General features: G+C 32.3%; 3 protein-coding genes and 1 non-coding gene across 4 annotated transcripts; 1 reads left to right on the top strand and 3 right to left on the bottom strand.

Annotated features, from left to right (window-relative positions):
- Positions 1-6,622: 6,622 nt before the first annotated feature.
- LOC112419628 (small nucleolar RNA snoR109) lies at positions 6,623-6,709 on the bottom strand. The gene has a single exon (XR_003009753.1). It is a non-coding gene; the product is annotated as a small nucleolar RNA snoR109 (small nucleolar RNA).
- A 3,805-nt stretch (positions 6,710-10,514) lies between these two features.
- Positions 10,515-16,656, top strand: LOC11407163 (gem-associated protein 2). The gene is made up of 3 exons (XM_003594148.4): positions 10,515-10,999; positions 14,889-15,062; positions 16,197-16,656. Exons 1-3 carry the CDS (start codon positions 10,676-10,678, stop codon positions 16,323-16,325), a joined length of 627 nt encoding a protein of 208 aa, XP_003594196.1. The 5' UTR covers positions 10,515-10,675; the 3' UTR covers positions 16,326-16,656.
- A 766-nt stretch (positions 16,657-17,422) lies between these two features.
- Positions 17,423-20,606, bottom strand: LOC11411047 (mitochondrial pyruvate carrier 4). Its single transcript, XM_003594147.4, has 5 exons — positions 20,448-20,606; positions 19,097-19,195; positions 18,845-18,897; positions 18,061-18,134; positions 17,423-17,621 (listed from the first exon to the last, which is right to left on the bottom strand). The coding sequence occupies exons 1-5, from the start codon at positions 20,500-20,502 to the stop codon at positions 17,582-17,584; spliced, it is 321 nt and encodes a 106-aa protein (XP_003594195.1). The 5' UTR covers positions 20,503-20,606; the 3' UTR covers positions 17,423-17,581.
- A 1,054-nt stretch (positions 20,607-21,660) lies between these two features.
- Positions 21,661-24,510, bottom strand: LOC11407976 (mitochondrial pyruvate carrier 3). Its single transcript, XM_003594146.4, has 5 exons — positions 24,348-24,510; positions 23,443-23,541; positions 22,928-22,980; positions 22,369-22,442; positions 21,661-21,977 (listed from the first exon to the last, which is right to left on the bottom strand). The coding sequence occupies exons 1-5, from the start codon at positions 24,400-24,402 to the stop codon at positions 21,938-21,940; spliced, it is 321 nt and encodes a 106-aa protein (XP_003594194.1). The 5' UTR covers positions 24,403-24,510; the 3' UTR covers positions 21,661-21,937.
- Between the last annotated feature and the right edge of the window lie 553 nt (positions 24,511-25,063).

Raw genomic sequence — 25,063 nt, 5'->3', positions numbered from 1 at the left:
TTTAATAAATATTTAAAAGCACAATATATAAATATAAGAAATTTTAATGATAAAGAAAATATCAGTTACATACCCTCTCGAATGAAATATAAACAAAAAAGGTAGGTGAAAAGCGACTAATTTTCTAACCACGTTGACTTTTCAACTATCACTTTTGTTTATATTTCATTCTCGATGGAGTATATCCTAAAAATAGAACATCATTGTTGTTAAACTATATCACAAAAAGAACACCATTACCTAATGTATACTCCCCTCATGTCACATTTATAAGCAAAAAACTATATTTTTTAGATTCATTGAATAATTAATGTATCTAGTCACATTTATAGACCATGTACATTAATCATTCATTGAACCTAAAAAAATTGTTTTTTGTTTATAAATGTGACCGAAGGAAATATATTATAATTTTTTTTATTTAAAAAAAATTAGAAAAATCATGTTTCCCTTTTTTTCTAAACTGAAAAACAAAATAACAAAATAAAATATCCAGTATCTCGCGACTATCGGTTCCCACTGTTGTATCCCTTGCACATCCCAAAAGTATCTGAAATGTATCAGATAATTTTTTTTTAATAAAATTTAATCACCATATACTATCCTAGTCCGTATCGGAGCGTATCAACATGTATCAATACATAATAAGTATCGGATATCTGTATCTAATCAATTTTAAAGTATAGAACTTCAAAACCTATAACTTATACTTCCGTTTGTGCTATTTCAATAAATTTAGCCGTTTAAAAAACTTAACACAACTTTGTCATCCACCGTCAAATATTGTTCATTTCACCAAGAAAGTTTCTTCTTTATTGCTTCCACCATTAGAACCTACGTATAGTGTCTTCTTGGTTTAGCACGCACCAATTTCAATGAGTCTGGGAGTCAAACCGGATAAACCTCCAACAAGTATATGTAGGGCTGGACAAGAACCCGTGGCCCGGCCCAACCCAAAAAAAAAAAAAAACGATCTGAGTGGGTTAAAGCGGGTCCTCGGGTCAAACGGATCAGAACTACGGGTATACAAGGGTATATATGGGCGGAGACGGGTGAAGGAATTTCACCCGCGGGTACCCGAACCCGCCCGAAGATGCGTATTATATTGGAGAAGCTATAATACAGTATAACCAGGACTAAGGCTACGGTGGGAGACCTCTTTAGTCCTACCGTAGGAGACTTGAATTTTTATTTTTTTTTTGCAAAATAAATAGAAGTCAGCCGTTGGATTATGAACCTCTATGATAGTTAGCATAAACCAACAAACACCTAATATATTTTTATTTTCTTCCTTTTTCCCCCTCCTCTCCTCTCATTCTTGGTACGGAGCCTTCTTCCTCACAAACAACTGAGATTTGCAGCAACCTTTAACCCAATTCTACAGCAACAAATCACAATATGGACAAGAATTTTGGACAGTTGATTATTTTGACTGAATTAAAAATAATAAAAATAAAACATGATTCAAGCTCATCACTGCATTTTTGGGTGAGCATTTAAAGATTAAATTCAACATCATAAAATAATAATTTTTCCAGAATTTAATTTCGGATTTAAAGTGAGAATTAATAATATTAATACATTTTAATCAAAATAATCCCCATAAAATTAAGCCCATAAGCTTCAAACACAATCATCAATGGCTACCACTCATAGAGATTTATATTTTCAATATGTACATAGTCATCTACTTTATATCTTTCTTCCCCAAACTACTTCTTCTTCCTTTTTCACTTCCACTCAAACTCTTCAATGGGGATTTTTCCTTCACGGCTTTCTCTCTTCATTTGTTTTCAATGCATGTGAGCTCTCTGAAAATTATGGGTGCCAAAGAACTACTTCCAGTAAGGAAGATGGTTTGAAGGATGGTGAGTGTACGGTGATGTGAGAAACCTAGAGTGACCTGGTGAATGAGGGTAGTTTGGGAACCAAAAAAATTCATAGGAAGGATACCGTACTACCAATTGTATAATGAACAATTGAGTTTAATTTTTATTTTCCAACTTTGCATAAAAAATTTAAGGGTTAATTATGTTTAAGGTCTCTATAAATAAGCGAGCTTTCAACATTGGTTCCTATTTAAATTTTATTAAATTTTTCATCCCCAACGTTTTTTTCGGTTTGTAAGTTTGGTCCTTGCCGTCAAACTGTGTTGACTAGGCTAACAGAATGCTGACTCAGACATGCCACGTGGACATTTCAAGTGACATGGTTGCCATGTGATAAATGACATCATATGTTTTAGGTCCCTATAAAATTGAGACCTTTTAAGTTTAGTCCTTACTTAATTATAATAGTGTTTTTAGTCCATATAAAACAATTATGCACTCAGTTTTAGTCTCTGCTAAATCTAAATTTGTTTAATTATGCTTAAACTTTTAAGACTTTTAACAAGTTTTTGCACAAGTATTAAGAACATCACGAAAAGTTTATCTGCAAAAAATTATCTCAAAATTTTTTGTAACTATCCTTAAACTCTTAAATTTTTCAATGATTTTTTTTATACAAGTTTAGATCATTACAAACGGCTCGTTTAATAAATTTAGAATTTTTTAATATGAAATAAATTAAATATGGATTTTTTTAATAGACAAAAGTTCAAAATAAAAGTAACAAAATTCGGGATGCAAAAATAAAATTTTGAGATAATTTTTTGTAGATGAACTTTTCGTAATGTTCTTAACACTTGTGCAAAAAGTTGTTCTAAATCTTAAAAGTTTAAGCATAATTAAACAAATTTAAATTTACTAAGGACTAAAACTGAGTGCATAATTTTTTTATATGGACTAAAAACACTATTATAATTAAGTAAGGACTAAACTTAAAAGGTCCCAATTTTATAGGGACAAAAAACATATGATGTCATTTACCACATGGCAGCCATGTCACTTGAAATGTCCATGTGGCATGTCTGAGTCAGCATTCTGTTAGCTTAGTCAGCACAATTTGACGGCAAGGACAACTTGTAAACGAAAAAAAAAACGTTGAGGATGAAAAATTTAATAAAATTTAAATAGGGATCAATGTTGGAAGCTCGTTTATTTATAAGAACTTTAAACATAATTAACCCAAAATTTAAATCATCACGTTCTGGAGTTTTTTCCCAACAATTATTCTCATGTGATTATCCAATATCCATCAACGAGAAAGAGCAAGAGGGATCAGTGGCGTGGGAGAGAACTAATAGTTGAAAGTAATTGGGTGTTGGATGTGTATAATAAACATCTTGATCCAAGGGTTGATTAACCTTCATCCTATGGTTTATATTCATTTGAAAACAAAACAAAAAAAACACTAAGTCTCCTATGTTAGGTGACCTATTAAGGTTGCCCACCATAAACGGAGCCGTATAACCAGTACCTAACATATGACAGACATACAGTGTACAGTATATGGTTGGTACTCCCTCCGTCCCAAATTGTATGACGTTTTGGCCATTTCACACGTATTAAGAAATGTAATTAATATTGTGTGGGGAAGAGAAATTATGAGTTGTTTTACAAAATTATCGGAAAAGATAAATGAAATAATTGAAAGAAGAGAGAGTAATTAATAGTTAAGAATATAATAGGAAAAATAACATTAATATTTCATTGGTATTGTAAAGCGACATATAATTTGAGACAATTTTTTTTCTTTCCAAAGCGACATACAATTTGGGACGGAGGAAGTAGTACACAATATGCAGGGACTATAATAATTAAATATGATAGTATTAAATAGTTTCCTTGAAAAATGTAAACCACTGGCAGTAATGTTCAAAACCGTAAACTTTTTCTCGATTGATTTGATGATACAAGTTATTGCCATTAAAAAAAAATTAGTAAAAAGGAAATGCCAAAAAAAACCACTGGCCTGTTTGATTTGCTTTATTTTTTTTGTCACCGGCTTTGAAAAACTGTTTCAGAATTCAGTTTTTATAAATAGCTGAAAACGAAAACATCTAAAAGATGTTTTGCTTCTGGATTTTCTGTTTTAAAAAACATACGGAAAAGCAAGACCTTTTATTAATGGCACTATTGTAAATATTTGAAACCTTTCCTTCACTATTGTAAAAACCCACCAAACAAGTTTTTAAATTTTTCTTCTCAAAAATAGTTTTTAAAAGTAGAACTACCAAACAGAATTTTTTTATTTACTTCTGAAAACCAGTTTTCAAAAACAGATTTATAAAACAGTTTTAAAAAACTAAAAAGCAAAACTGAACCCCTTAATATCTCTCTCTCTCTTTTATTTACATTTATTATTTCCTTTGAATTTATTTTTGGCTTTGAGAGTCACAGTACAACAAGCATCACATTCTCTTCTTGCTTCATGAAATGCGCCGCTAACAAACAAGCTAAATCACAAAATGGAACTGGATTTGTCTTTTTTTCCTACCGAATTGCTTTGTTTGAGATCTTGTTCCCTTGTACCAATGGAAGTTATACAACAACAAATAGATCTGGATTATTTATTCAACCTTCTCCTTCTTCTTTCCTTCTTCTCGTCTTCTTTTTCATATTTTTTTATTCATTTGTTTCATGTTTTTTTAAGTTGTATACAAGTTATTTTCTTCTCTTGTTGCTTGCTTCACTAGATCAGTTTTTTTTTTTTTTTTTTAAGTTTGACATTGTATCCGTTTTAACCCGCCCGTAAAACCCGCAACCTGATTGACCCGTGACCCGTCTAATCCGCAAGGGAAAATGGGCAGCATTGGGTCTGTATATGTAACCCGCGGGTTGAGGCGGAATTGGGTTTTCAGCCCGAACCCGCCTGATGTCCTCCATGAAAGAGGAACGAAGTTGGTGAATCTTCTTGTCTATTAGTACCTTTTTCTACTTTAAAGTCTCCTAGTGGACACCCGTTCACTAACATTGACAAATTCCTAACTAAAATACAATATCACATCCACTCTATTCATCCATTTATCTCAAAAACCTTTTTTTTTTTAGCACGAACTCCAAATAATCCCAATCAACAAAGTCGTAAGCTCTCTCACTCTACCTTCAAGAGCAAACTCCTAGAGGGTGCCTTCTATGGTTGATGAAGTTGAGGTTGAAAATGATGAAGAAGTGGAAGGAAGAAGAAGAAATGAAAACAAGGTTTTTAATTTGAAATTTTGTTAATCCTTGTTTTTGAATTTCTTCCCTCTATAAGAGGCATCATGTCAGCCATCGTTAACAAATATGCATTTTTGTAACAATGATGACAGCAAGGACCAAAAACAAAAAGTTTATAACATACGACGTTGTTTTAAAACAAAAAAAGATATAAAGACGAAAACAAAAAAATACGCTAACTTACAAGGACAATTTACATATTTAAACTCTATTAATAATAATAATATTCTTAAATAACTTCTTTTATCAAAAAACCCAGGAAAAAGCAACATTAATCATAATCAACTTCAATTCTCTGAGAAGATGAAGATTCTTGATTTTTAGGGGTTTGAACTTTAAAGAAACATAATGAATATACGGAAAAATAATGTTGATTTTCTTGGGGTCTATAATTCATTAAAAATAAAATAAATTATTATTAATAATCTTATGTTGTATATCAACTCATCATTATTAATAAGCCTCACATCCGTTTTGAAAAATGTTAACTAGTGCCTCAGGCAAGTTAACAAGACCCTTTAAAAAATAAAAGAACCAGAGAAGAACGTGATACATCAGAATAGAGACAAGAGAGAATTCACATTGAAACAATGGTGTATTTTGATATTCTAAAATCGAGAGGTATTTTCATATTTTCGTAGGAGATGAGAGGCATGGAGGATAGTTTAGGAAAAGAACTCAATTCAAAGTCAAAAATTGCGACTCCATCCATTCCAAATATAAATGTCCAGATTGTGTGATTGCATCAAATATGTGCTTTTCTATTGGGAATTTAGATCCACAAAATTATACTGTTATTTATGTTCACTGTAATACTATCATAAATGGCGTTCAGCTAAAGTTTATTTGCATTTGTGTAAGATTTATTTTTATTAATTAACTGTTTTTGCAACTAACAAACGCAATCTTTTTGAAGGACCAACAGTGCATTAGCAGGCAAACAACAGCCTCTACTAAATATATATAAATCACAAGCCTGTACAAATTTTCAACTCTTTTGATGCTAGTGAAAAGCAAGAGTTAGAAGGAGATTGTGTAAGTTTACGGTAATTTTTCATAAAGAGAGATGTTGGTTATCCAAAAAAAACGCATCGCAATTCACCACAACAATGTTGATTCACCAATACTCTCATCCGCCTCTCAAGATCATTAATGAGAGATGTGAAATAGAAGTCTGTAAGTATCTAATGGAAGTCTGGCTCCAAAATTAAGACAACAAACTTAACCACTCATATCCTCATATATATATATATATCTTTTCTAAATGCAATCGATTGATAAAGCATAAAAACAATCCACAATAACGTGTATTTATCTGTTGGCAACGTTAGACGCAAGATGCTGGAAAATCAAAGCAAATTACTTGGAAAGCTACCCTTTTGAAAAAACAAAAGTGTTCAGTATAAGAGAAAGGTCTTCGAAATAAGCCAATCGCATGCTTATTTCTTTCTTCTTCCTTTCTCAAATTAAAACCAAAAAAATGGATCGAACAGAAAATAAAATTGAAAGAAACTTAAAAAAAATGTGAGAAACTCGGTAAGCAGATTTATCGACAGAGTCACAATAACCGGCCAGTAAGATTCTTCGATTTAATATAGCTACAGCCACAATGGCACATTCAAGATTAAGGGTATTGGTTTTTTTGTTACCACCCTTCTCTCGGTACAATGTAGCATAGTTACAAATTAACATAAATAAAAAACAGAGAAACTGAACACACAATACAGAATTATAGGATTAGATTCATAAGAAAGCGAAGTTGCTATTGAGAAATTTGGAAAATTGAAAGTAACGAAAATGAAAAATTTGCTGCGACTTCAGATCTGTGTTAGCTATCAGCCGTAAAACCCTAAACCTAAGGAAGATATGAGTCTGAAGTGAGGGCTGGTGCGTATTTATAATCGAAATGCAGGGCTGGGCCTAGGAAACGTATCATGGCCACTTATTTTTTACTGAACCGATGGATATAAAGGAGGTGTAGAAATAAAACTTAATCAAATTGTTAATTTGGTAATTATACGCTCCAGTGTTGTATAATGTGGTCTATCATGTGCCCTTATTTATCACCGTTAGATGTCTTATTATTTTATTCAGTGATTGATATTTCAATTTTTTAACAAGATCCTTTTATTGTGTTTTGGTTCTACGATAGAAATAAATAAAAGTGATTTTTTTTAAAAGGATATGAAAAGAATATGAATAAGTTGTAGTTAAAAATAATATAACAAAAAGTGAATTATCTTTCGACTTTTGAGCTAAGCCCTTAGGATTTTCGCAATGAAAGTTGTATGCGTGAGATGAAAAGTTGGTAGGAGAGAGTAAAGTTTTACTTCACAATATTTTTGGCAAAGAGGATCCGTGATAACTGCAATTAGATCATGTTGTTGATTATATGATTAGCAGCGCGTATCATTTGCTAGCTAATCCTGCACCTCAATTTCATTCATTTGTTTCGGATTTAATTTGGTATAAGGATGTTTCTCTATAGGTATCTATATTTGTTTGGCGTTTCTTCACAGTCGACTTTCTACTTAGGGTAGCTTTAGACGAGGCATCACTAGTCATGAATCACAAAAACCCACTTAGATTGACATGGTGGTGTTGGCTAAGACCTTGAAACGTGCAACTCCTCAAGGTCACGAGTTTGGTTCTTCCTCAAATTTGGTGGGCTAGTTTAAATTATTAAAAAAAATCATGAATCACAACTTTGTTTGAGTGGTTGTGGTGTCCTTGAATTGGAAAATCATTTGTTTTTGGAATGTAATCTTTTCAGCGTTATTTGATACCTTGTTTGTAATTGGATTGAGATATCTTCGGTTGATCCTTTATGTATTTCAGATCACTTTGTTCAATTTTGTCGTGCATTTTTGGAGTTCAACGATCTATAATGCACGTAATTTGGTTCTTTATGTCTGAGTAATTTGGAAATAGTGGAATGATATAATTTTTGAAAATAATAAAGACTCGATTCATCGTCTCTTGGACAAAACTACGTTACTCTCTTGTTGGTGACCAAAGGCAAAATAAATTAATATTGCTTTTGGTTATCATAGATGGTGGCTTCATCCTTGTTTTTTTTTTTGTTTGGGCTTTGGCTAATAGTTCTCTTTCCTTTTCACTCTTTTCATTTTCGACTTGCAACCTTTTGTAAAACATTGGTATTCTTCTCCGATAGATCTCATGCTAGGTATAATGCTTTTTTGTTGGTAATATATTTCATTTGCCTTAAAAAAAAGGAGAATTTATATAGGTTTAAGTAGTATGCTTGATGTTTTAGGTTTAAACTTCACTGTCTCATTTGCACACAAGAGAATCTCAACTATCACTGAACCAAACACGTAAGTTAATTTTTTTGGAGCTCTTGTAGTTAAAAATTGAATTATGTATTATGGTTTTCGTAAAAGATCAAATTATTTGCTTTAGATCCTTCAACATGTCATAAATACACATGATAGTTTATGGGAATAGTCCACACTTTGATAATCACTCTCAAACTTTAAACAATTATATCATACTGAACTTCTCCTAATACAATATGGTACAAAGACAAACTAAGTGGGAGTTGGTCGACATGAAATTGTATCGATGCATAAGACACATTTAATAAGTGGCTTTTTACACATTTAAGCGGCTTATATTCACCTTTATAATTGAAGACCAAAAATGAATTGATTGATGCAAGTTACGTCAATAATATGCACGATCTTCTTGGAGCATAACATGAGAAATTTACAGTTTAGTGTGTCAGACATATAATGCCTATAAATTGGATGACCTTCTCAAAAGTTTCTCATATGTTTTGAAAAATGATAACAAAAGAGTTATAAAGGGGGGCATACTAAACAATCTTATATGGAGTCTAAAGTCAGGGCCTTGTCCGCCTTGCCAATTATACGACCATATCCTGATTATATAATGTAGGTTAATCATATGATATCATATAATTTGATTCCACCCTAAATGTTATTATCGAGTTTGGTTACTTAGTTAAGAGTGCAATATACACATTCATTTTGTTTACAAAATCTTTCATGCGAAGTTTAATTTGAGACAAACTAATATACTTTTTGATAGTCTTCTTAAATCATGCATATTTCACGTTAATCTTTGAATATACAACAACGAGAAACGCTATAAACATTTTTTTATTGGACGAAATCAATATAGATCTCATATTTTAAAAACAAATCTTATATAAAGTGGCTAGAGGGGTGTAAATTTACAATAATACAAAGAGTCTTAAGAGCATAAATATCAGTTGACTTAGATGATGTCTTTACTTCTCTCAAGAACTTTACTACCGTGGTTTACTGATATTTGAGAAACAAAGACACCCTATGCTATACCACGGTGGTACTGCAATGCAACAGTGCCTTTCACTTTTTTTTTTTGAGGGAGGTGCCTTTCACTTTTTGCAATGCCAACATCAATGTTTTTATATTAAAACTCCCAACTTTTCACCTTTTAACTATATTTTATTAATTTAAAACACAAAGTTGGTGTATATTGTAAGATTAATGGAACCCATTTTAAAATTTTAGAAGAGTGGTATAGATATTTAAAAAATGTAGTTGAGTGGTTTAAATAATTGAGAATTGTGAAATAATATAAAATATTAGATGAGACCCATTTATACCACCCATATGAGTGAGATGGATGTAGGTGCTCTAAGGGTGTGTTTGGATCAACAAATAGGTTAAGGAAAGCACGCACAAGGAAAAGAAAGTTTCTCAATAAACGTGTTTTCACAGTGTTTCCATGGTTTGGTTCAATGTCACAAAGGAAAGAAAGTGTGATTTTGGTAGAACCCACGATCTAAAACTTTTCTTTCCCACAAAGTGCAGAAACATGAGGGAATGCATAAATTACAAAATAACCATTGCATTGAAACAAATTATTATCAACGTTATTTTTTTCTTTAATTAATATGCTTTTCTTTAATTTATAATATAATATAATATACTTATAAATTACTTCCACCAAAAAAAAAGTATTTATAAATTACTTGTTTTAAATTTTAAGACGGTACTTATATATATATATATATATATATATATATATATATATATACTTTAAATATTATATCTATTATGTAGGGATTTTTATGTCAATTTACTAACTATATAATTATCTTTTCCTTTCATTTTCTTCTTACTATCACTCAAACCAAACAACTACACAAATCATCTCACTTTCTACCCACTTTCTATCCAATTTCATTCCTTTTACATTCTTTCCTATTACTTTCTTTCCTTTCCCTTTCTCTTCTAATCCAAACACACTCTAAGAGAGTGGAGTAACAAACAACTTGTGGACGGCGCTGATTGGATACAACATAACCAATAGCTAATGCGAGCCATTGGATAACTCATCATAAAACCTGGAAACTAAACTATAAAAACAAGCAAAACACACTATAATTTATAGAGAGAGAAATAAAAGCGTTTTTGCATAGAGAACTCAAAAACGAAATATCAATTTTTTTTTTTTGTTTAAAAGACAAAACCAAAATTTTTGTCATTGTTAGAGGTGGATCGCAGTAATCGGAAGGCAGATCTGTTTAGTTAGTTAAGATGGAAGGAGTTGGGGCCCGACTGGGGCGGTCCTCGACCCGTTACGGACCGGCAACGGTTTTCACCGGACCGGTTAGAAAATGGAAGAAGAAATGGGTTCATGTTTTACCTTCATCTTCTTCATCTAATTCCAACAACAACAACGCGAATCAAAATCACGCTAACGGTAGTAACGGTAATAACGGTTCTCATCTTCTTCTTTTTAAGTGGACTCCTATTACTCAAAGCCAGAACAACGCCAACGGTAATGGAAATGGAAGTGTTAAGGATGCGGCGGTGGAGCCGGTGGAAGAGCCACCGCGGCGCAAGTTTAAATATGTTCCGGTAATTTTCAATTACAATGCACTCCTTTTCGTTATTTATCTTTTTATTGGATTTGGATATTATGGCGTAGTTTGATTCATGTAGCCGAGGTAGCTAGTGGGTTAAAGCGTGGCTGTTTTTGTTCGGGTTTTACGAGTTTAGTTTAGTTTAGGGTTCTATAGGATGAATTCATAGGGTTTTAGTGTTGAGAATGGGAATTGGAATTGATATTTTATGGATGCTAATATTAATATATATGTTTGGTTCCACGTTTGGAGCAGCAAGAATTGATTCTGGAGTTGTAAAATTGACATTGACTTGTTTGTGTTTATGTTAATTGTTTGCATTTTTATGGAATTGATAATTAACTGACCAAGATTGTTGTTCATGGTATTTATTAGTGATGATTCTTGTAGATTTACTTCATAGAATTATTTATTTTTTCATTTCTAATAATGATTAAAAAAATGGTGAAAAGGAAGATACATAGTGTGAGGAAACTTAATTCTGTTTAGATTTAGATTATTTTTTATTTCAAGTGTTCGGTAAGATACTAAAATGTCTTTTTGGCGGTTTTCCAAATGACAAAAGTAAAGGCTCAAATTAGTTTTTGGTTAACTTTGCGGAACTAGGGTTATAAGTTGGTTTTTAGTTAGATGAAACTAGAATCAGAACAAGATTTCTGATTCTTTGCTTAAGAAATGAAATTCACTCTAGCATGAATGTAGGAGACGGAAATATGGATGCCTTGTGGTGAGCGAGCGGTGTCTGTCGAGTGTCATGGTGTTGAGATAATAGTAACTGATGAGAATTCCTATAAAAAATTGTGGTATCTTACGTGAGGATTGGATTTGGAAAATAATCTGTAAATATGATAAATGTAAGTTGGCAACTTGTATGATGAATAAAAGAACAACTTTAGTGCTGATAGTTACATGATTCAGATATCAGAATAAGAACTCTATGAAAAAGTACCACAGAATGAGAATCCAAGAGTATCGGAAGGAGATAGGGATTCTTTTTTGTAGAAATGGAAAGGAAACATAACATTACACAATCGTTTGTGGCCGTAGTCAGAGTCTTATGGAAAAAGAGGATCTATTTGGCAAAGATACTGATATCTGCCAAATTATTTTACAGTAATTTGTTATTGCCTATATTCGCGCGTAGATACCAATTTCTCCATTGTGTCGGTATATGGTTATTTATTAATACATCTTTTGGATGGATTACTGATCATCCGGGAAAAGCTTTTTTTGTCGGTTATATTTTTATATTAGGAAATATTGCTTTATAGTATAGACAACATAATTGTACAATTAACCGTAAACCCTCAATTTAGTCCTCAAATGTCACGAAGTTGATTGGTAAACAATAAGTTCTGGGCTATTTAATGCCTCTCAGGGAACAAACTGATGTTCGCAAAATCTTGAGGATCAGAATGGGGGTTCTGGATACTTTTAATTGTCCTGATGCATGTGAGTTAGTTAGATCTAAAAATAGTGGTTAGCCGCTGCATCACTGATAGGATTTCAAATTGAGGTATAGGCACGATGGTGCTGTCAAATGATTTTGTTTTTAAACAATGGACGGATGATGATCATATACCTAGCCCTAACACTTTAATTATCTTTTAATGAAATTGATAATTAACTGACCAAGATTGTTGTACCTGGTATTTTCAGTTATGATTCCCGTAGATTTACCTCATAGAATGTGTTTTATCTATTAGTGATTAAAAAGAGTGGCAAAAATGAAGATAAGAAGTGTGATGAATCTTAATTTTATTTTGAGAATTTTTTATTAGTGTTCGTTAAGATACAAAAATGCCTTTTTGTCGGCTTTGTGAATGGCAGAAGTATAGGTACAAATTAGTTTTTGGTTAACTTTGTGGTACTACTTGGGCTATAAGTTGGTCTAAGTTTTGATGAAACTAGAATCAGGAACAAGATTTATGATTTTTTGTTTAAGAAATGGAATTCACGATAGCATGAATGTACCAAAATGAAAATATAGATGCCATGTGGTGAAAGGTGTTGAGTGCTGTGGTTACGAAATAAAGTTAACTAATGAGAACTCATACAAAAAATGGTGGTAGTTTTTGTGAGGATAGGATTTGGAAAAACATCTACAAAAAATGCAGGTTTGAAACTTTTTTGATGAATAAGATAACAACTGTAATGCTGAAAGTGACATGATTCAAATATCAGAATAAGAACTCTACAAAAAAGTACCAAAGAATGAGAATCAGAGAGTGTTGGAGGGAGACAAGGATTATTTTGGTGGAAATGGAAAGGAAGGATATCTTTACATAGTGATTTGTGGCTGTAGACAGAGTCTAATGGAAAAAGAGGATCTATTCAGATACTGATATCTGCCAAATTATTTTTCAATAATTTGTTATTGTCTTTATTTTGTGTGGAGATACTGATCTCTCCGTTGTGTTGGTATATGGTTATTTGTTTAATACATCTTTAGCATGGATTGCTGACCATCTTGGGTAAACTTTTTTTGTCTGTTCTGTTGTTATATCAGGCAATATTGTATTGTAGTGATAAGACAAACATAACCGTACAATTAACTGTAAACCCTCAATTTAGTCAATTAGCAATATCAATTAAGTCTTCAAATGTCATGAATTTGATTGGTAAACAATAATTTTTTGGCTATTTTAATGTTAAATGGCAGTAATCGAGGACCAATTGATGTTCTAAAAGTCTTGAGGGTGTTCTGTCTACTTTTAATTGTCCCGATGCACTTGCGTTTGTTAGATCTAAATATAGTGGTTTGCCTTTGCATCTCTGATAGGATTTAAAATTGAGTTATTGACACAATGATGCTGTCATAATTTTGTTTTCTAAAAAATAGTCGGACAATGACCATATACCTAACCCTTTGGAATTGTTGTGCAGTACTGTTGTTGATTTTTACCTTTTTCGACAGTGCTCGGCATATACCAAGACCGAACATAATGGAATATTCTGTTTTGTTCTCTTTGGTCAACTCCTCAGTAATCCATTTAGTGGAATCAAAACGTACCACTTTTAAACTTCATTTCCCATTCTAATTTACGTGTAAAGCGTCAAACATATATGTTTCCATGTCTTCCTTCCATCTACCAAGAAAAAACATATATGTCCCATCCTTGTTTAACACACTTATCAAACACTACCTCAGTGTTCCCTTGGGAAAATAACACTTATGTTGGAAATGTCTTGTGCAACCTTCAACGGTCTTTTTTTATGTACCCCTCAAACACATTTGTTGATCAGAGCTATAGTCATCCATAGTTGTCAATTTTTGAATCATATAACTTTACAATACTAGGTATCTTAATTGAGTTAACTCAAAAAGTTGCTTCTGTGGTAGACTTGGATAGGCTCGTATAGAGTCACAAGTATGAGTACAATACAATGACAGTGGTAGTGTTTTTTAAAAAACCCAATCATTAACCTCACAGTTGTAGCACTTGTCTCCATAGATGGATCTAGCATCTCAACATATGAACTCATCTATAAACAAGGGGCGGTGTTGTACTGAGTCTGAACCTGACAGCTCCCAGCATATCTTTGCAAGGCTGCAATGAATCCAACAGGTCTACAAGGTAAGTGAACCCAACTCTGATGAGCTTTATCCAGCTCCAACGAGGGGGCCCAGTCCCACCATCCTTCACTCTTCAGTAATTTTGTACTCCGTGATCTATTTGGTCTCTGATCTATTCTGTTATGCCTGGAACTTGAAGTCAACTTCGTTACACTTTCACATTTTCACCACGATAAATCATTTCATAATTTCTCGTTTTGATGCTGATAATCTGGGTGGATGATCATAAATTAATATATCATGTTCAATAGTATGGGGATTGGGAAGGCAATGACATGGTTGTAATCTGGACTATCTGATGATGTAGGTTGCTGTACTAGAGGAGCAGAAAAACGAGGCTACCGAAGATGAGGTTGCCGAAAAGGTTGAAGATGAATCTAATCCAATAGAGGCTGATTCAAGTGCAGCAGAACCAACCAGCAAGAATGAGACTTTGGATGAAAAACCTGATATAAATGATGTCCCAATGGAAGAAAGCGAGGTAAACCCTTGCTTGCCTCTTCATTTACTTCATGTTTATCTACATACCAATACCATGAATTTTTGTAGAATGTAATAACTGCAGCTCACATCCAACTCAATGGCGACTTAGATTGATAAAAGGGAACTATTTTTGTAGTTAGAATCAGGACATGCTTATTTTGAGAGAAGTTTCTATCTTTTCCATGGAAATAATCATTTGTTTCTTTTTAAAAGTTTGAATGGTGGGAAATGATGAAAAGACACTAAAATGTTGCTTTCACCATTTCTTGGACACATTTAAAATCAAGAATAAATTAAAGATAAGGAGATATTCTTGTGTTTATTAATGACAACATATGTTTTCTTAAACTAAACGGTTCTTAAGAAAATTTATGCTGTCATTCCTAAAAAAACTTTTGTCAGTAATCATCACAGCACATCTTCTTTTGACGACTGTTTGAAGATTGGAGGGAATAGTGATTGTCCTCCTCAACTTTCTTACTGTATTCTGTCTGATGCATTAGGGGCCATCATACTGAGACGTTAGGGCCCATTTATTTATCGTGTTTCTGTTTTTAATATCACTTCAACTAATCAATATAAGAGAATATAGATCCAACATTTTTCACACCATTTTCTTTTACGATATTTGAAAATAGATCTAGATCTAGCATTTTCAGTTTTTTTTTTTCGAAATGTCAAAATATTGTTTTCAATGCAGTCTTCCTAGCTTGCCTTCCATCTTCTCTCTATCACAATTGTTTAATACAATAATACATAATTCTTCCATCTCCTTGTTAGCAATTTAAAATAAACATAAATTTTAGAAAATTGAAACAGGAAATGTTTTCCAAAAGTAATCAGGGCATAGTTTTTCCTTTTTCTCTGTTATTGTTTCAACTTGCTCAATAAAAAAATTAAATGGCTCGTCTGTCATTTTAGACTTTGGACAAGTTTTATGGTTCACACAAGCATTACACAATTTGAAAATTGTAGTTTTGAAATTATTTTCATGTAAATAGTAATCTACATGTCTCAAATTTGTCGCACCTGTGACCAACTCAATTGAAGTTCACAGCAGTCACTAGCGAGCTATTTGTTCTAATTTCCTTTTATTACCTTTATTATTTATAATGAGGACTTTATATTTCAGCCTCAGGACAAAAATCAGGTAGTACGCCAAGATCTCAATGAAAGTTTGGATTTGAGTTTGGGTTTGACATCACATGATGAAGATCAAGATTCTGATTCAAAAACTAATCAACCTACAGATGGTCAGTAACTCAAGGCGAACTCAAGTGGTACTGAGACATGAACAGGGTGGCCTCATGATTCTAAGTGATTCAGTCTTTATATTGGCCTGCAGAAGTGAATTTTCACTCTGGCTAGATATTGACTCCCTAGCTGTTTTAGGTTGGATTGTTGTAGTGGCATATTGGCATATGCCCATTGTATGTTTTATTATTCTTCAATGTCCTTGCTGGTCTGATTAGAATATGTAATGCAGGAACATATGATATACATTTTCCAATCATTGAGCAGAATTTTTTCCCAGATACTTATTTCGACAGAATATTATGGGACTTGGAAGCTACAATCATGCGTAGCTGAAATTGATTGTTTTTTTAAAAGAAAATCAAACAACCTAACTTATGAAATTGTGCTATTGGTGCCTTATAACCATATTATAGTTGAACCTTCTACCAAGATTACATTGTGTTAGAGATCTAATGGTATCTGTATACTACTTAAGCATTGAAATGTAACAGGCACTTTACACAATTACTGGTTTTGACTTGTTTCGGTAATCCACACTGTAATGTTTCATCATCCACTGATTTTATTTAGGGTTTAAACGAAGAGATTCTCTTGCTCCATTTCTATTTTAGTGTGGTGAAAATAGTGAAGGGAGGTAGGTGGGACTTCGTTTGTTTAGCAAAGTTTTAAGGTGGGTTTGGTGTGAAGAATTTGATAGTATTTAATAATTTCTTTTACCCAATTGGATTTGGCGATGTTTACGTGATAAAGATGCTATTTGGCATGACATGCGTTCTTTTAAGTATGGGGATGGGGATTTGAATAAATGGGGTTGATAAAAAAAGCTCTAATTTTGTGTATGTGGGGAGTTGGTAATTGTGGTACGATGATAGGTGGTTTTGCTCAGATTGTTTTCAAGTTAGTATTGATGAGTGTTTTACGGTGAATAATCATTTGCTTTCTCTTTCTCTTTCTCTTAAGAGTAATCACCATTTGGATCCAAGTATTGAAAAATGTTTGGAGGTGTGACATTCCTTCAAAAGCACAGGTCTTAACTTGATAATTATTGCAAAGACTTACAACAAGGGATGAGTTACTGCTGTTAAATAATAATAATAATAATAATAAAAAAGGGTTGAGTTACGGCAAAAGGGAGGTTTTAAAATCTATTCATTATTTTTTCCCAAAATGATATTTCAAATATATGTTCAACATGAAAATTACAATCCAGGTATCAAGCTCCAAGTACACAATAACTTGATATTTTCAAATTCTCCGTCATCATTCTTTTTCTACAGCCTTCTCCGACGAATAATCTTGCCTGGGAAGTAGATAATGAGTAAGATACATATCAGCATGGAGATACAAAATAGTGTCAAAATCAATCTTTGCAACATCACCAAAATATATCATGGCTATCACACAAGGTTAAACTACATAAAAGAGAGCTTTTCAATTGACATTGTAATTGTGTATTTTGTCCTTCTACGCTGCTCTTTAGGATTTTCAAGAAAAATGTCAAAATTTGATTTTATGATAAATTCAATCAAACCCTGATTTTATGATAAATTTAATCAAACCCACTAAAGAAAATAAACTTGATTAAAAATAGTGTTTTGAGTTTCCCATTTTTGGGCCCGGGAAGGGCCAAACTAACATATCATCAACAACGTACTTTTGGGCCCATGAACATTGAATCATAAAGTAGCAAATGGCAATCTCACAAAGACTTAATATAAACATTGATAAATATCACTTACCGCAATTTGCGTGACAGTTGGTATAGGCCAGTTCCTGCCATTGCAACGTTCACGGCAAAAAGGTTCCAATTTTTCTGCAACATCGTAAGTAGTTGCAACTAACATGTCAGGATTATGGAAAATTGTATAGCCACAGAAACTAAGAAAATTACACTTTCAATAATATGCAGAAAGTAATCCATTTAGTAGTTCTCAATTTTCCTACTCTTATTTTCTCCAGCCATTATGATCAGTGAACCAAAGTTCATTTAGTTAATTGTCTTGTAACAAAGTAGTAACAAAATGTTGCTGTGTTAACCGAGGTTAAAATTCTTGTATACTCTATTTTAACACCACCATAGCATAAGGTTTTAAGGTTTTTATTTCTTGGCAGGCACACATATATACTGAGAGAGCTGATTGGTGTACGATAAAAATTCAGATAATGCAAACAACAATAGGGATTAAAGAAAACTATTATTTATCACATGGCTTAACTAAGCAACAAAAAAACAGGAATCCAAGTTTTGATTCCGCATTGCATATTACATGTACCATGTTATAGTCTAATTGATGTTACAGAATCTTACAAGTTGAGTATGTGATACTCTTGCAAGAGAGATAATGCAACTACAATCCCGAATTATGCACACATCACTTATAGTGATGAAGGTAATAAAGTGAAACTATATAAAACTTTGCTTGCACAGAAGGTCCACAAATGATCTTCAGACCACTAGTATTTCAATATTTCATGAACAAGTTAAAGGTAATCTGCCTTTGAAAAAAACAAAACAAAACTTACTGGAGTGATTACTGTGCTGTAACGTGACCAGATAAGTCCAGTAGCTGTAACAGCTGTGTCAAAAAGAAAAGGAATCAGCAATGCATATCTGTAAATAAAACCCAATAGATGAGAATATATACTAAAACTGCTTGCAACTTGAATGCTCAGCATTCCATTATTCATTCACTTGGGCATGCCTGCTCCTTTCAAAGAATTCAGAAATACACATTTTCAAAAGGATGAGCGAAATCAGTACATGCATGCGCATACCTATTTGTTGAGGATAGGAAAGCTTCTCAGGTGGTTTTGCAAAATCAGCAATATTGGCAATGCTGATACCCCACTTAAATGTAGGGGCCCAAAAGTGAACTGCACAAAATAAGTGGTCAATTTATACATCGATTACAGCTTCACAATGTCAATATTAACACTTGAAAACAACATTGGTGACTGGAAAGAGACAACAGTTTGAATCAGGTGAAAATGTAATCTATTTGGTACTTGTACTTAAAGTAATATGTGTGAAGAACATATATACATCTTCATCAACTTTTTGAGTAAACCACCAAATCCGTCCCTAACTTTGTAGTGTGTTCTCAAATAGGTCCTCGAGATTATGATTATTTCAAAAATGTCTCCGCATCTGTCAAATTTAACTCATAGTAGTCTTTATAGTCAGGATCCAAATTCAATAGTAATGTTAGGAACCAAATTGATAGTTCGTGGTTAAATATAGAGACCAAATTGCTAAAACGTGGGTAAAACATAGGGATTTAATTGGTAAAAATGGTTAAATATAGGGACCAACTTGGCATTTTAATAGAATCAAATGTTGGAATATCAAACAAAGATGACCAATCTCATAGATACAAAGTTATGGCATATTATAGAAATACAATAAATGTGTACTTGTATGATCGATGGATCATTCAAGGCTACTGAGCTATCATGAGAGAAGCCATGAGAGACAAACAAGGGTTGAGAGCTCTTCTCTCCCTTCCTGATACGATCAAAGTGTATGAGTGTAATCTGACCTAATGGGATAGTCAATATATATAAGCACCAAAGAGAGAGGAGATTATATATCCTGACTGTCCCATTAGGTCAGAGCTCTCAACCCTAGTTTGTCTCTCATGGCTTCTCTCATGATAGCTCAATAGCGCTGAATGTTCATACAAAGTACACATTTACTGTATTTCTATAATATGCCATAATCTTAGGACCTCTTTGAGAGCGTCCTACAAAGTCAGAGACTAACTTATTGGTTTATTATTAACTTATATCACAGGCCATCACAATACACATAACAAGCAAAATAACTGTAAAATTGAAGAATGAACCATTTTTGCAACCCTAAAAAAGACCCATTTTTTACAAAGCAATCAAAAGTCAAATTAAGTTAACTGAAAAAAAAAATCTTAGCTTACGAATTAAAAATTGACTTGTAATGAATCAATAATCAGAGATCTACTTGTGCAAAATAAATAAATAATCAGAGATCTAAATCCAATAACTGTTATACATATATAAGATCGGAAGTGGCGTAACAAAGGGAAAACGACGAATTGATTAACAAAAACATGAAAGGATAAGAAAAGAATGAAAAAACGAAGTAACTCACTGGTTTTGGGACCAGCTGGATGATTCCAAAAAGCTTGAAGCTTTGAAGTCGCCATGAAATGAATCGTTCTTCTTCTCTTCGATTGAAAGGGGAATTCGATTTGGGTTCAGCTACCAGTCTACCACCACTTACAAATTATATTATTTGCTTTTTTTTTCCGTAAAAAATATTATTTGTTTTCGTAATTTTTTTAGGTACAATTCTTATTTATTTATTACTATTATTTAGGACAATACAATTGTTTTCTTAATTTTTTTTAGGCACAATTCTTATTTAGGCGAGTTTATAATGGTTTTGCCATTTCATCTATCTATCACAAAAAAAAAAAAAGAGAATACAAGGAAAATAGTAGCATGTTCATTCTAATCATTTGACATCTCATTTTTATTATTTGATAGTTTTTTTTATCAAGAAATCCTTTTTAGAGGAGAAATAAAAGAATTGCGAAGAGATTAAAGTAGTTTTATAATAAAAAATCTCTTTTATATAATTGTATATAAACAAACAAATAACTTCTTTTTTTAAAAAGTAGTTTTTATTTCGTTGAACAAACACGAAATAGTTTAGATTATTTTTAAATAACTAAAAAATAATCGTCAAATTATCAAATGCTTAAGTCATTTTTATCGTAATATGTAACAAACGAACATAATTAGACCGTTTATTATAACTTTTATATGAAAAATATATCATTTATAAAACTTTTATAAGAAAATATATATTTTTAAAATAAAAAAAAATCAGTTTAAAAAGTATCTAATCCTTTTGTTACAACTTTAAAAAAAATAAATCAAAATCTAAAAACAATTTGAAATGAAAAACTATTAAGAGTAGTTTTCCAATTTATAGATTTTTTTAGAGAAGAGAGAAAATAAGAATCAAAAGATGGATGTAATTTTGTAATAAAAAAAATTCCTTTTATTTATCCAAACAAACATAATTGGTTTTTTAAGAAGTATTTTTATTACGATAAACACAAAATTGATTATGTATTTTTTTTATAATTCTCTGAAAAATAATCTCAAAATTATTGAATTTTTTTGTTTGTTGAGAAAACAAAATTGAATGTCAATATTACTTCTTTTTTAATCCATAACAAACAAACCCTATATTTAATCTCATTTACTAAAAATATGTTTTATGATATCGTGTAAGAGGATTCAAGGACAACTACTCCTCCTCGATTAGCTATCATTTTATTTGGGGATATCTCTAGATGTTAAGGCAGCGATTTACTTGTGATTTGTGAACAGAGTAATTCACATAATACATTGATATAAGTATTTATATCCTTGATTTGTAACTTGTATAACAAGCCAACTAACTAACTCTTAACAAACATAGTAGTTACTAGTTACTAACTAATAACTACTTCTAACCACTTATTAGTTGAATCATACGACAACACATTCGTTCAATGTATGAATTGTATGTGTCCCACTTAATTGGGGCATCATACTCCAAATAATTTATTTTCAAATTCTTCGTCGTCATTCTTTTGCTACGATTTCCTTTGAGGAATGATCATGCCTGAGAAGTAGATCACAAGTTAATATACGTATCACCACCATGGAGGTACAAAACAGTGCCAAAATCCATAACACAAAAATATATCAATGGCTACACACAAGGTTAATCTACAAAAGAAGGAAGTTTCTCACTTGACATTGTAATTGTATATTGTCAGGAAAAATGTCAAAATATGATTTTATGATAAATTCAATCCAATCCTCTCAAAGAAAATAAACTTTATAATTACTGATTAAAAATAGTGTTTTGATGTTCCAAATATTTGTTGGCCTAGTAAAGGCCAACCTAACCTCATCAACAACATATTTTTCAGCCCATGAACATCGAATAACAAAGTAGCAAAAAGCAATCTCACAAAAATTTAACAGAAATATTGATAAGTATCACTTACTGATACTTGCGCGAGATTTGGTATAAGGCAGTTCCTGCCATTGTAAGGTTTACGCAAACAAGGTTCCAATTTTTCTGCAAAATTGGAAGTAGTTGCCACTAACATATCAGGAACATGGGAAATTATATCGCGTAAACAAAAGTTCATTTAGTAATAGTTTTGCAACAAAATAATACTCTATTTTAACACTAACTTCAACATAAGGTTTTAATTTTTTGGCAGGCAAACATGTATACAATGAGAGAGCTGATTAGTAACGATCGAAAATCAGATAATGTAAACAAAAGTAAGGATTAAGTCTAAGAAAAACCAAAGATTATCAAGAAAAAGATAAAGCCAAAAATTATTTACTGCATTGTATATTACACGTACCGTGTTATAGTCTAATTGATGTTATAAAATCTTACAAGTTGAGTATGTCATACTCTTGCAAGAGAGATAATGCAACGATAAATCAGAATCATGCACACATACTCTGTAGATGATCCTCAATCCACTAAATTTTCAATATTTCACGAACTATTTAAAAGTAATCTGTCTTTGAAAATATAAAACTTACCGGAATGATTTGAGTGCTGTAACGCGCCCAAATAAATCCGCTACCCATGACAGCTGTGTTGAAAACAAAAGGAATCAGCAACGCATAGATCGAAATAAAACCCAATACAAGAGAATATATGTTAAAAGCTGCTTGCAACTTGAATACTCAGCATTCCGTAAATTCATTCACTTGCACATGTCTGTTCCTTTCAGAGAATCCACAAATACACATTTTTCACAAGGGTGAATGAAGAGTATTAGAGATGTATAAGTTAGTTACATATTACTATATTAGTTAGATTAGTTGGTCCAATTGTACCCAACGTGAATATCTCTGACGCTATGTACTTCCCAATTTCAATCCCTTTCAGTGATGAATATCCATCATATAGCCAATTGGACTAACTAACTCCTAACTAATATTTAACTAACTTTTACATCTCTAATAACGAGCAAAAAGGTGTGCAGGTGTGTGTGACAGAGAGAAGTTCGCAATAGATAACACTACGTGCAGTTCTATATGCATGCACATACTTATTTGGTGAGGATAGGAAATCTTCTCAGTTGGTTTTGTAAAATCAGCAACATTGGCAACGGTGATACCCCACTTAAATGCAGGTGCCCAAAAGTGAACTGCACAACAAAAGTGGTCAATTAATGGATTGATACAGGTTTGACAATAACAATGCTAACACTTGACAACAACACTGGTGACTGGAAACAAATACGAAACAACAATTTGAATCAGGTAAAAAGAATGTAATCTATTTGGTATTTGAACTTAAAGCAATAGTTAATCACGGCCGTTAATTCAACATAATCACACAGTTAGTGTCATGCGGTAAAATGATATCAGTCAAAGATCCAGATCAAACGGCTGGGAGTTGTGTGACGCTGTTACATTAGGGAATCCAATTCCGACATAACATACACACATACATGTGTATTAGTGTGTGCAGAACATTTACATCAAGTGTTATCCAAAAAATAAAGTATGGTTTATTATAATTTAAAATAGGCAGGACACCAAAACAGGGTTGATTTTTGCCTTCCTCACCCCGATGTTTTTTTTTAAGGGTTTGTTTAAGTGTTACTAATTTACTAGAGGTAAATATAATTTTGATACAAGGGAGACGGGTATCAATGTCCCAGTTACCTGTCCTGCTCCTGTCTTTTGAAACCAGGGAAAACTAAACTCAATTCCAGTCAATTTTAAGGTTCGGGGTTTCCTCGTCAAACTCAAATCCATAGGTATGAATTATATTGCCATGTCTAACTCATATAATTTTCACGTGTTAGCTTAATACATTATGCTACTTTCACTCACACATCAAAATCCAACAATTTCTTTTTGTGATCTTTGGTAATAATAAGTACGTCCAAGTTTCATAAAGCATGCATCAGGCATTTGAATAAAAGGAAAAAGCGAAGTAACTCACTGGTTTTGGGGCCAATTGGATGATTCCAAAAGGCTTGGAGCTTTGAAGACACCATGAAATGAATTCTTCTTCTTCTTCTTCTTCTTCTTCTTCTTCTCTTCGATTGAAACCAAATTGGTTTTGGAATAAAGCTTCTTCTGCCACCACTTGTGATTTATACTATTTTATATTTTACTATTGTCAAAAAGATTTCAATCATCTATCTTCGGAAGGATAGGAACTTCCTCCATATCAGCAAATTAATTTGCGACACGTGGATATATACCAGGTCAACATACTTTATTTTGACGGACAAGGATGATCTGCCTTTTTGGAGTGTAGTGACTTTAGGTAGGAAATCAGAAAAAATAAGATCATAGATAATGATATTTAAGACAATGAAAAAGACGCGCTAAGATAAAACAACGAGAATTGACACATATCCATTGATTGTGTCATATTAATTTATCAAAATGTTTCTCGGTAACTGCTGAATTATGGAATCGGCTGTAGTTAATTATCGAGGAAAACTTCGGCAGTAAACTATCGAGGAAAACTGAAAACTTCGGCAGTTAATTGCTGAGGAAACTCAAACCTTATTTTTTTTTTTGACAAAAACTATAAATTGTCATTAATAATATTTATTGATTTTGAATGTTTTAATCATTATTTTGTACGTTTCAAACAATTGCAGTATTATACTTATGCGTATATAGCTTAATAAGAATAGCATTTAA

Source organism: Medicago truncatula, chromosome 2, assembly GCF_003473485.1.
Source record: "Medicago truncatula cultivar Jemalong A17 chromosome 2, MtrunA17r5.0-ANR, whole genome shotgun sequence".
In the NCBI taxonomy this organism is placed as follows: domain Eukaryota; kingdom Viridiplantae; phylum Streptophyta; class Magnoliopsida; order Fabales; family Fabaceae; genus Medicago; species Medicago truncatula.
Note: the sequence above shows the minus strand (reverse complement) of the source record. Positions and strands in the feature narration are given on the sequence as shown.

What these genes read in the sequence shown, in the direction of transcription:
- LOC11407163 (XM_003594148.4), top strand. Translation starts at nt 10,676, where the DNA reads ATGGAAGGAGTTGGGGCCCGACTGGGGCGGTCCTCGACCCGTTACGGA. An exon ending in GCAAGTTTAAATATGTTCCG is followed by an intron (nt 11,000 to 14,888) that starts GTAATTTTCAAT and finishes CTGATGATGTAG; the next exon opens with GTTGCTGTACTAGAGGAGCA. An exon ending in TCCCAATGGAAGAAAGCGAG is followed by an intron (nt 15,063 to 16,196) that starts GTAAACCCTTGC and finishes TTTATATTTCAG; the next exon opens with CCTCAGGACAAAAATCAGGT.
- LOC11411047 (XM_003594147.4), bottom strand. Translation starts at nt 20,502, where the DNA reads ATGGCGACTTCAAAGCTTCAAGCTTTTTGGAATCATCCAGCTGGTCCC. An exon ending in TTCCTATCCTCAACAAATAG is followed by an intron (nt 18,898 to 19,096) that starts GTATGCGCATGC and finishes TTTTTGACACAG; the next exon opens with CTGTTACAGCTACTGGACTT. An exon ending in ACAGCACAGTAATCACTCCA is followed by an intron (nt 18,135 to 18,844) that starts GTAAGTTTTGTT and finishes ACGATGTTGCAG; the next exon opens with AAAAATTGGAACCTTTTTGC.
- LOC11407976 (XM_003594146.4), bottom strand. Translation starts at nt 24,402, where the DNA reads ATGGTGTCTTCAAAGCTCCAAGCCTTTTGGAATCATCCAATTGGCCCC. An exon ending in TTCCTATCCTCACCAAATAA is followed by an intron (nt 22,981 to 23,442) that starts GTATGTGCATGC and finishes TTTTCAACACAG; the next exon opens with CTGTCATGGGTAGCGGATTT. An exon ending in CAAATCTCGCGCAAGTATCA is followed by an intron (nt 21,978 to 22,368) that starts GTAAGTGATACT and finishes TCTACTTCTCAG; the next exon opens with GCATGATCATTCCTCAAAGG.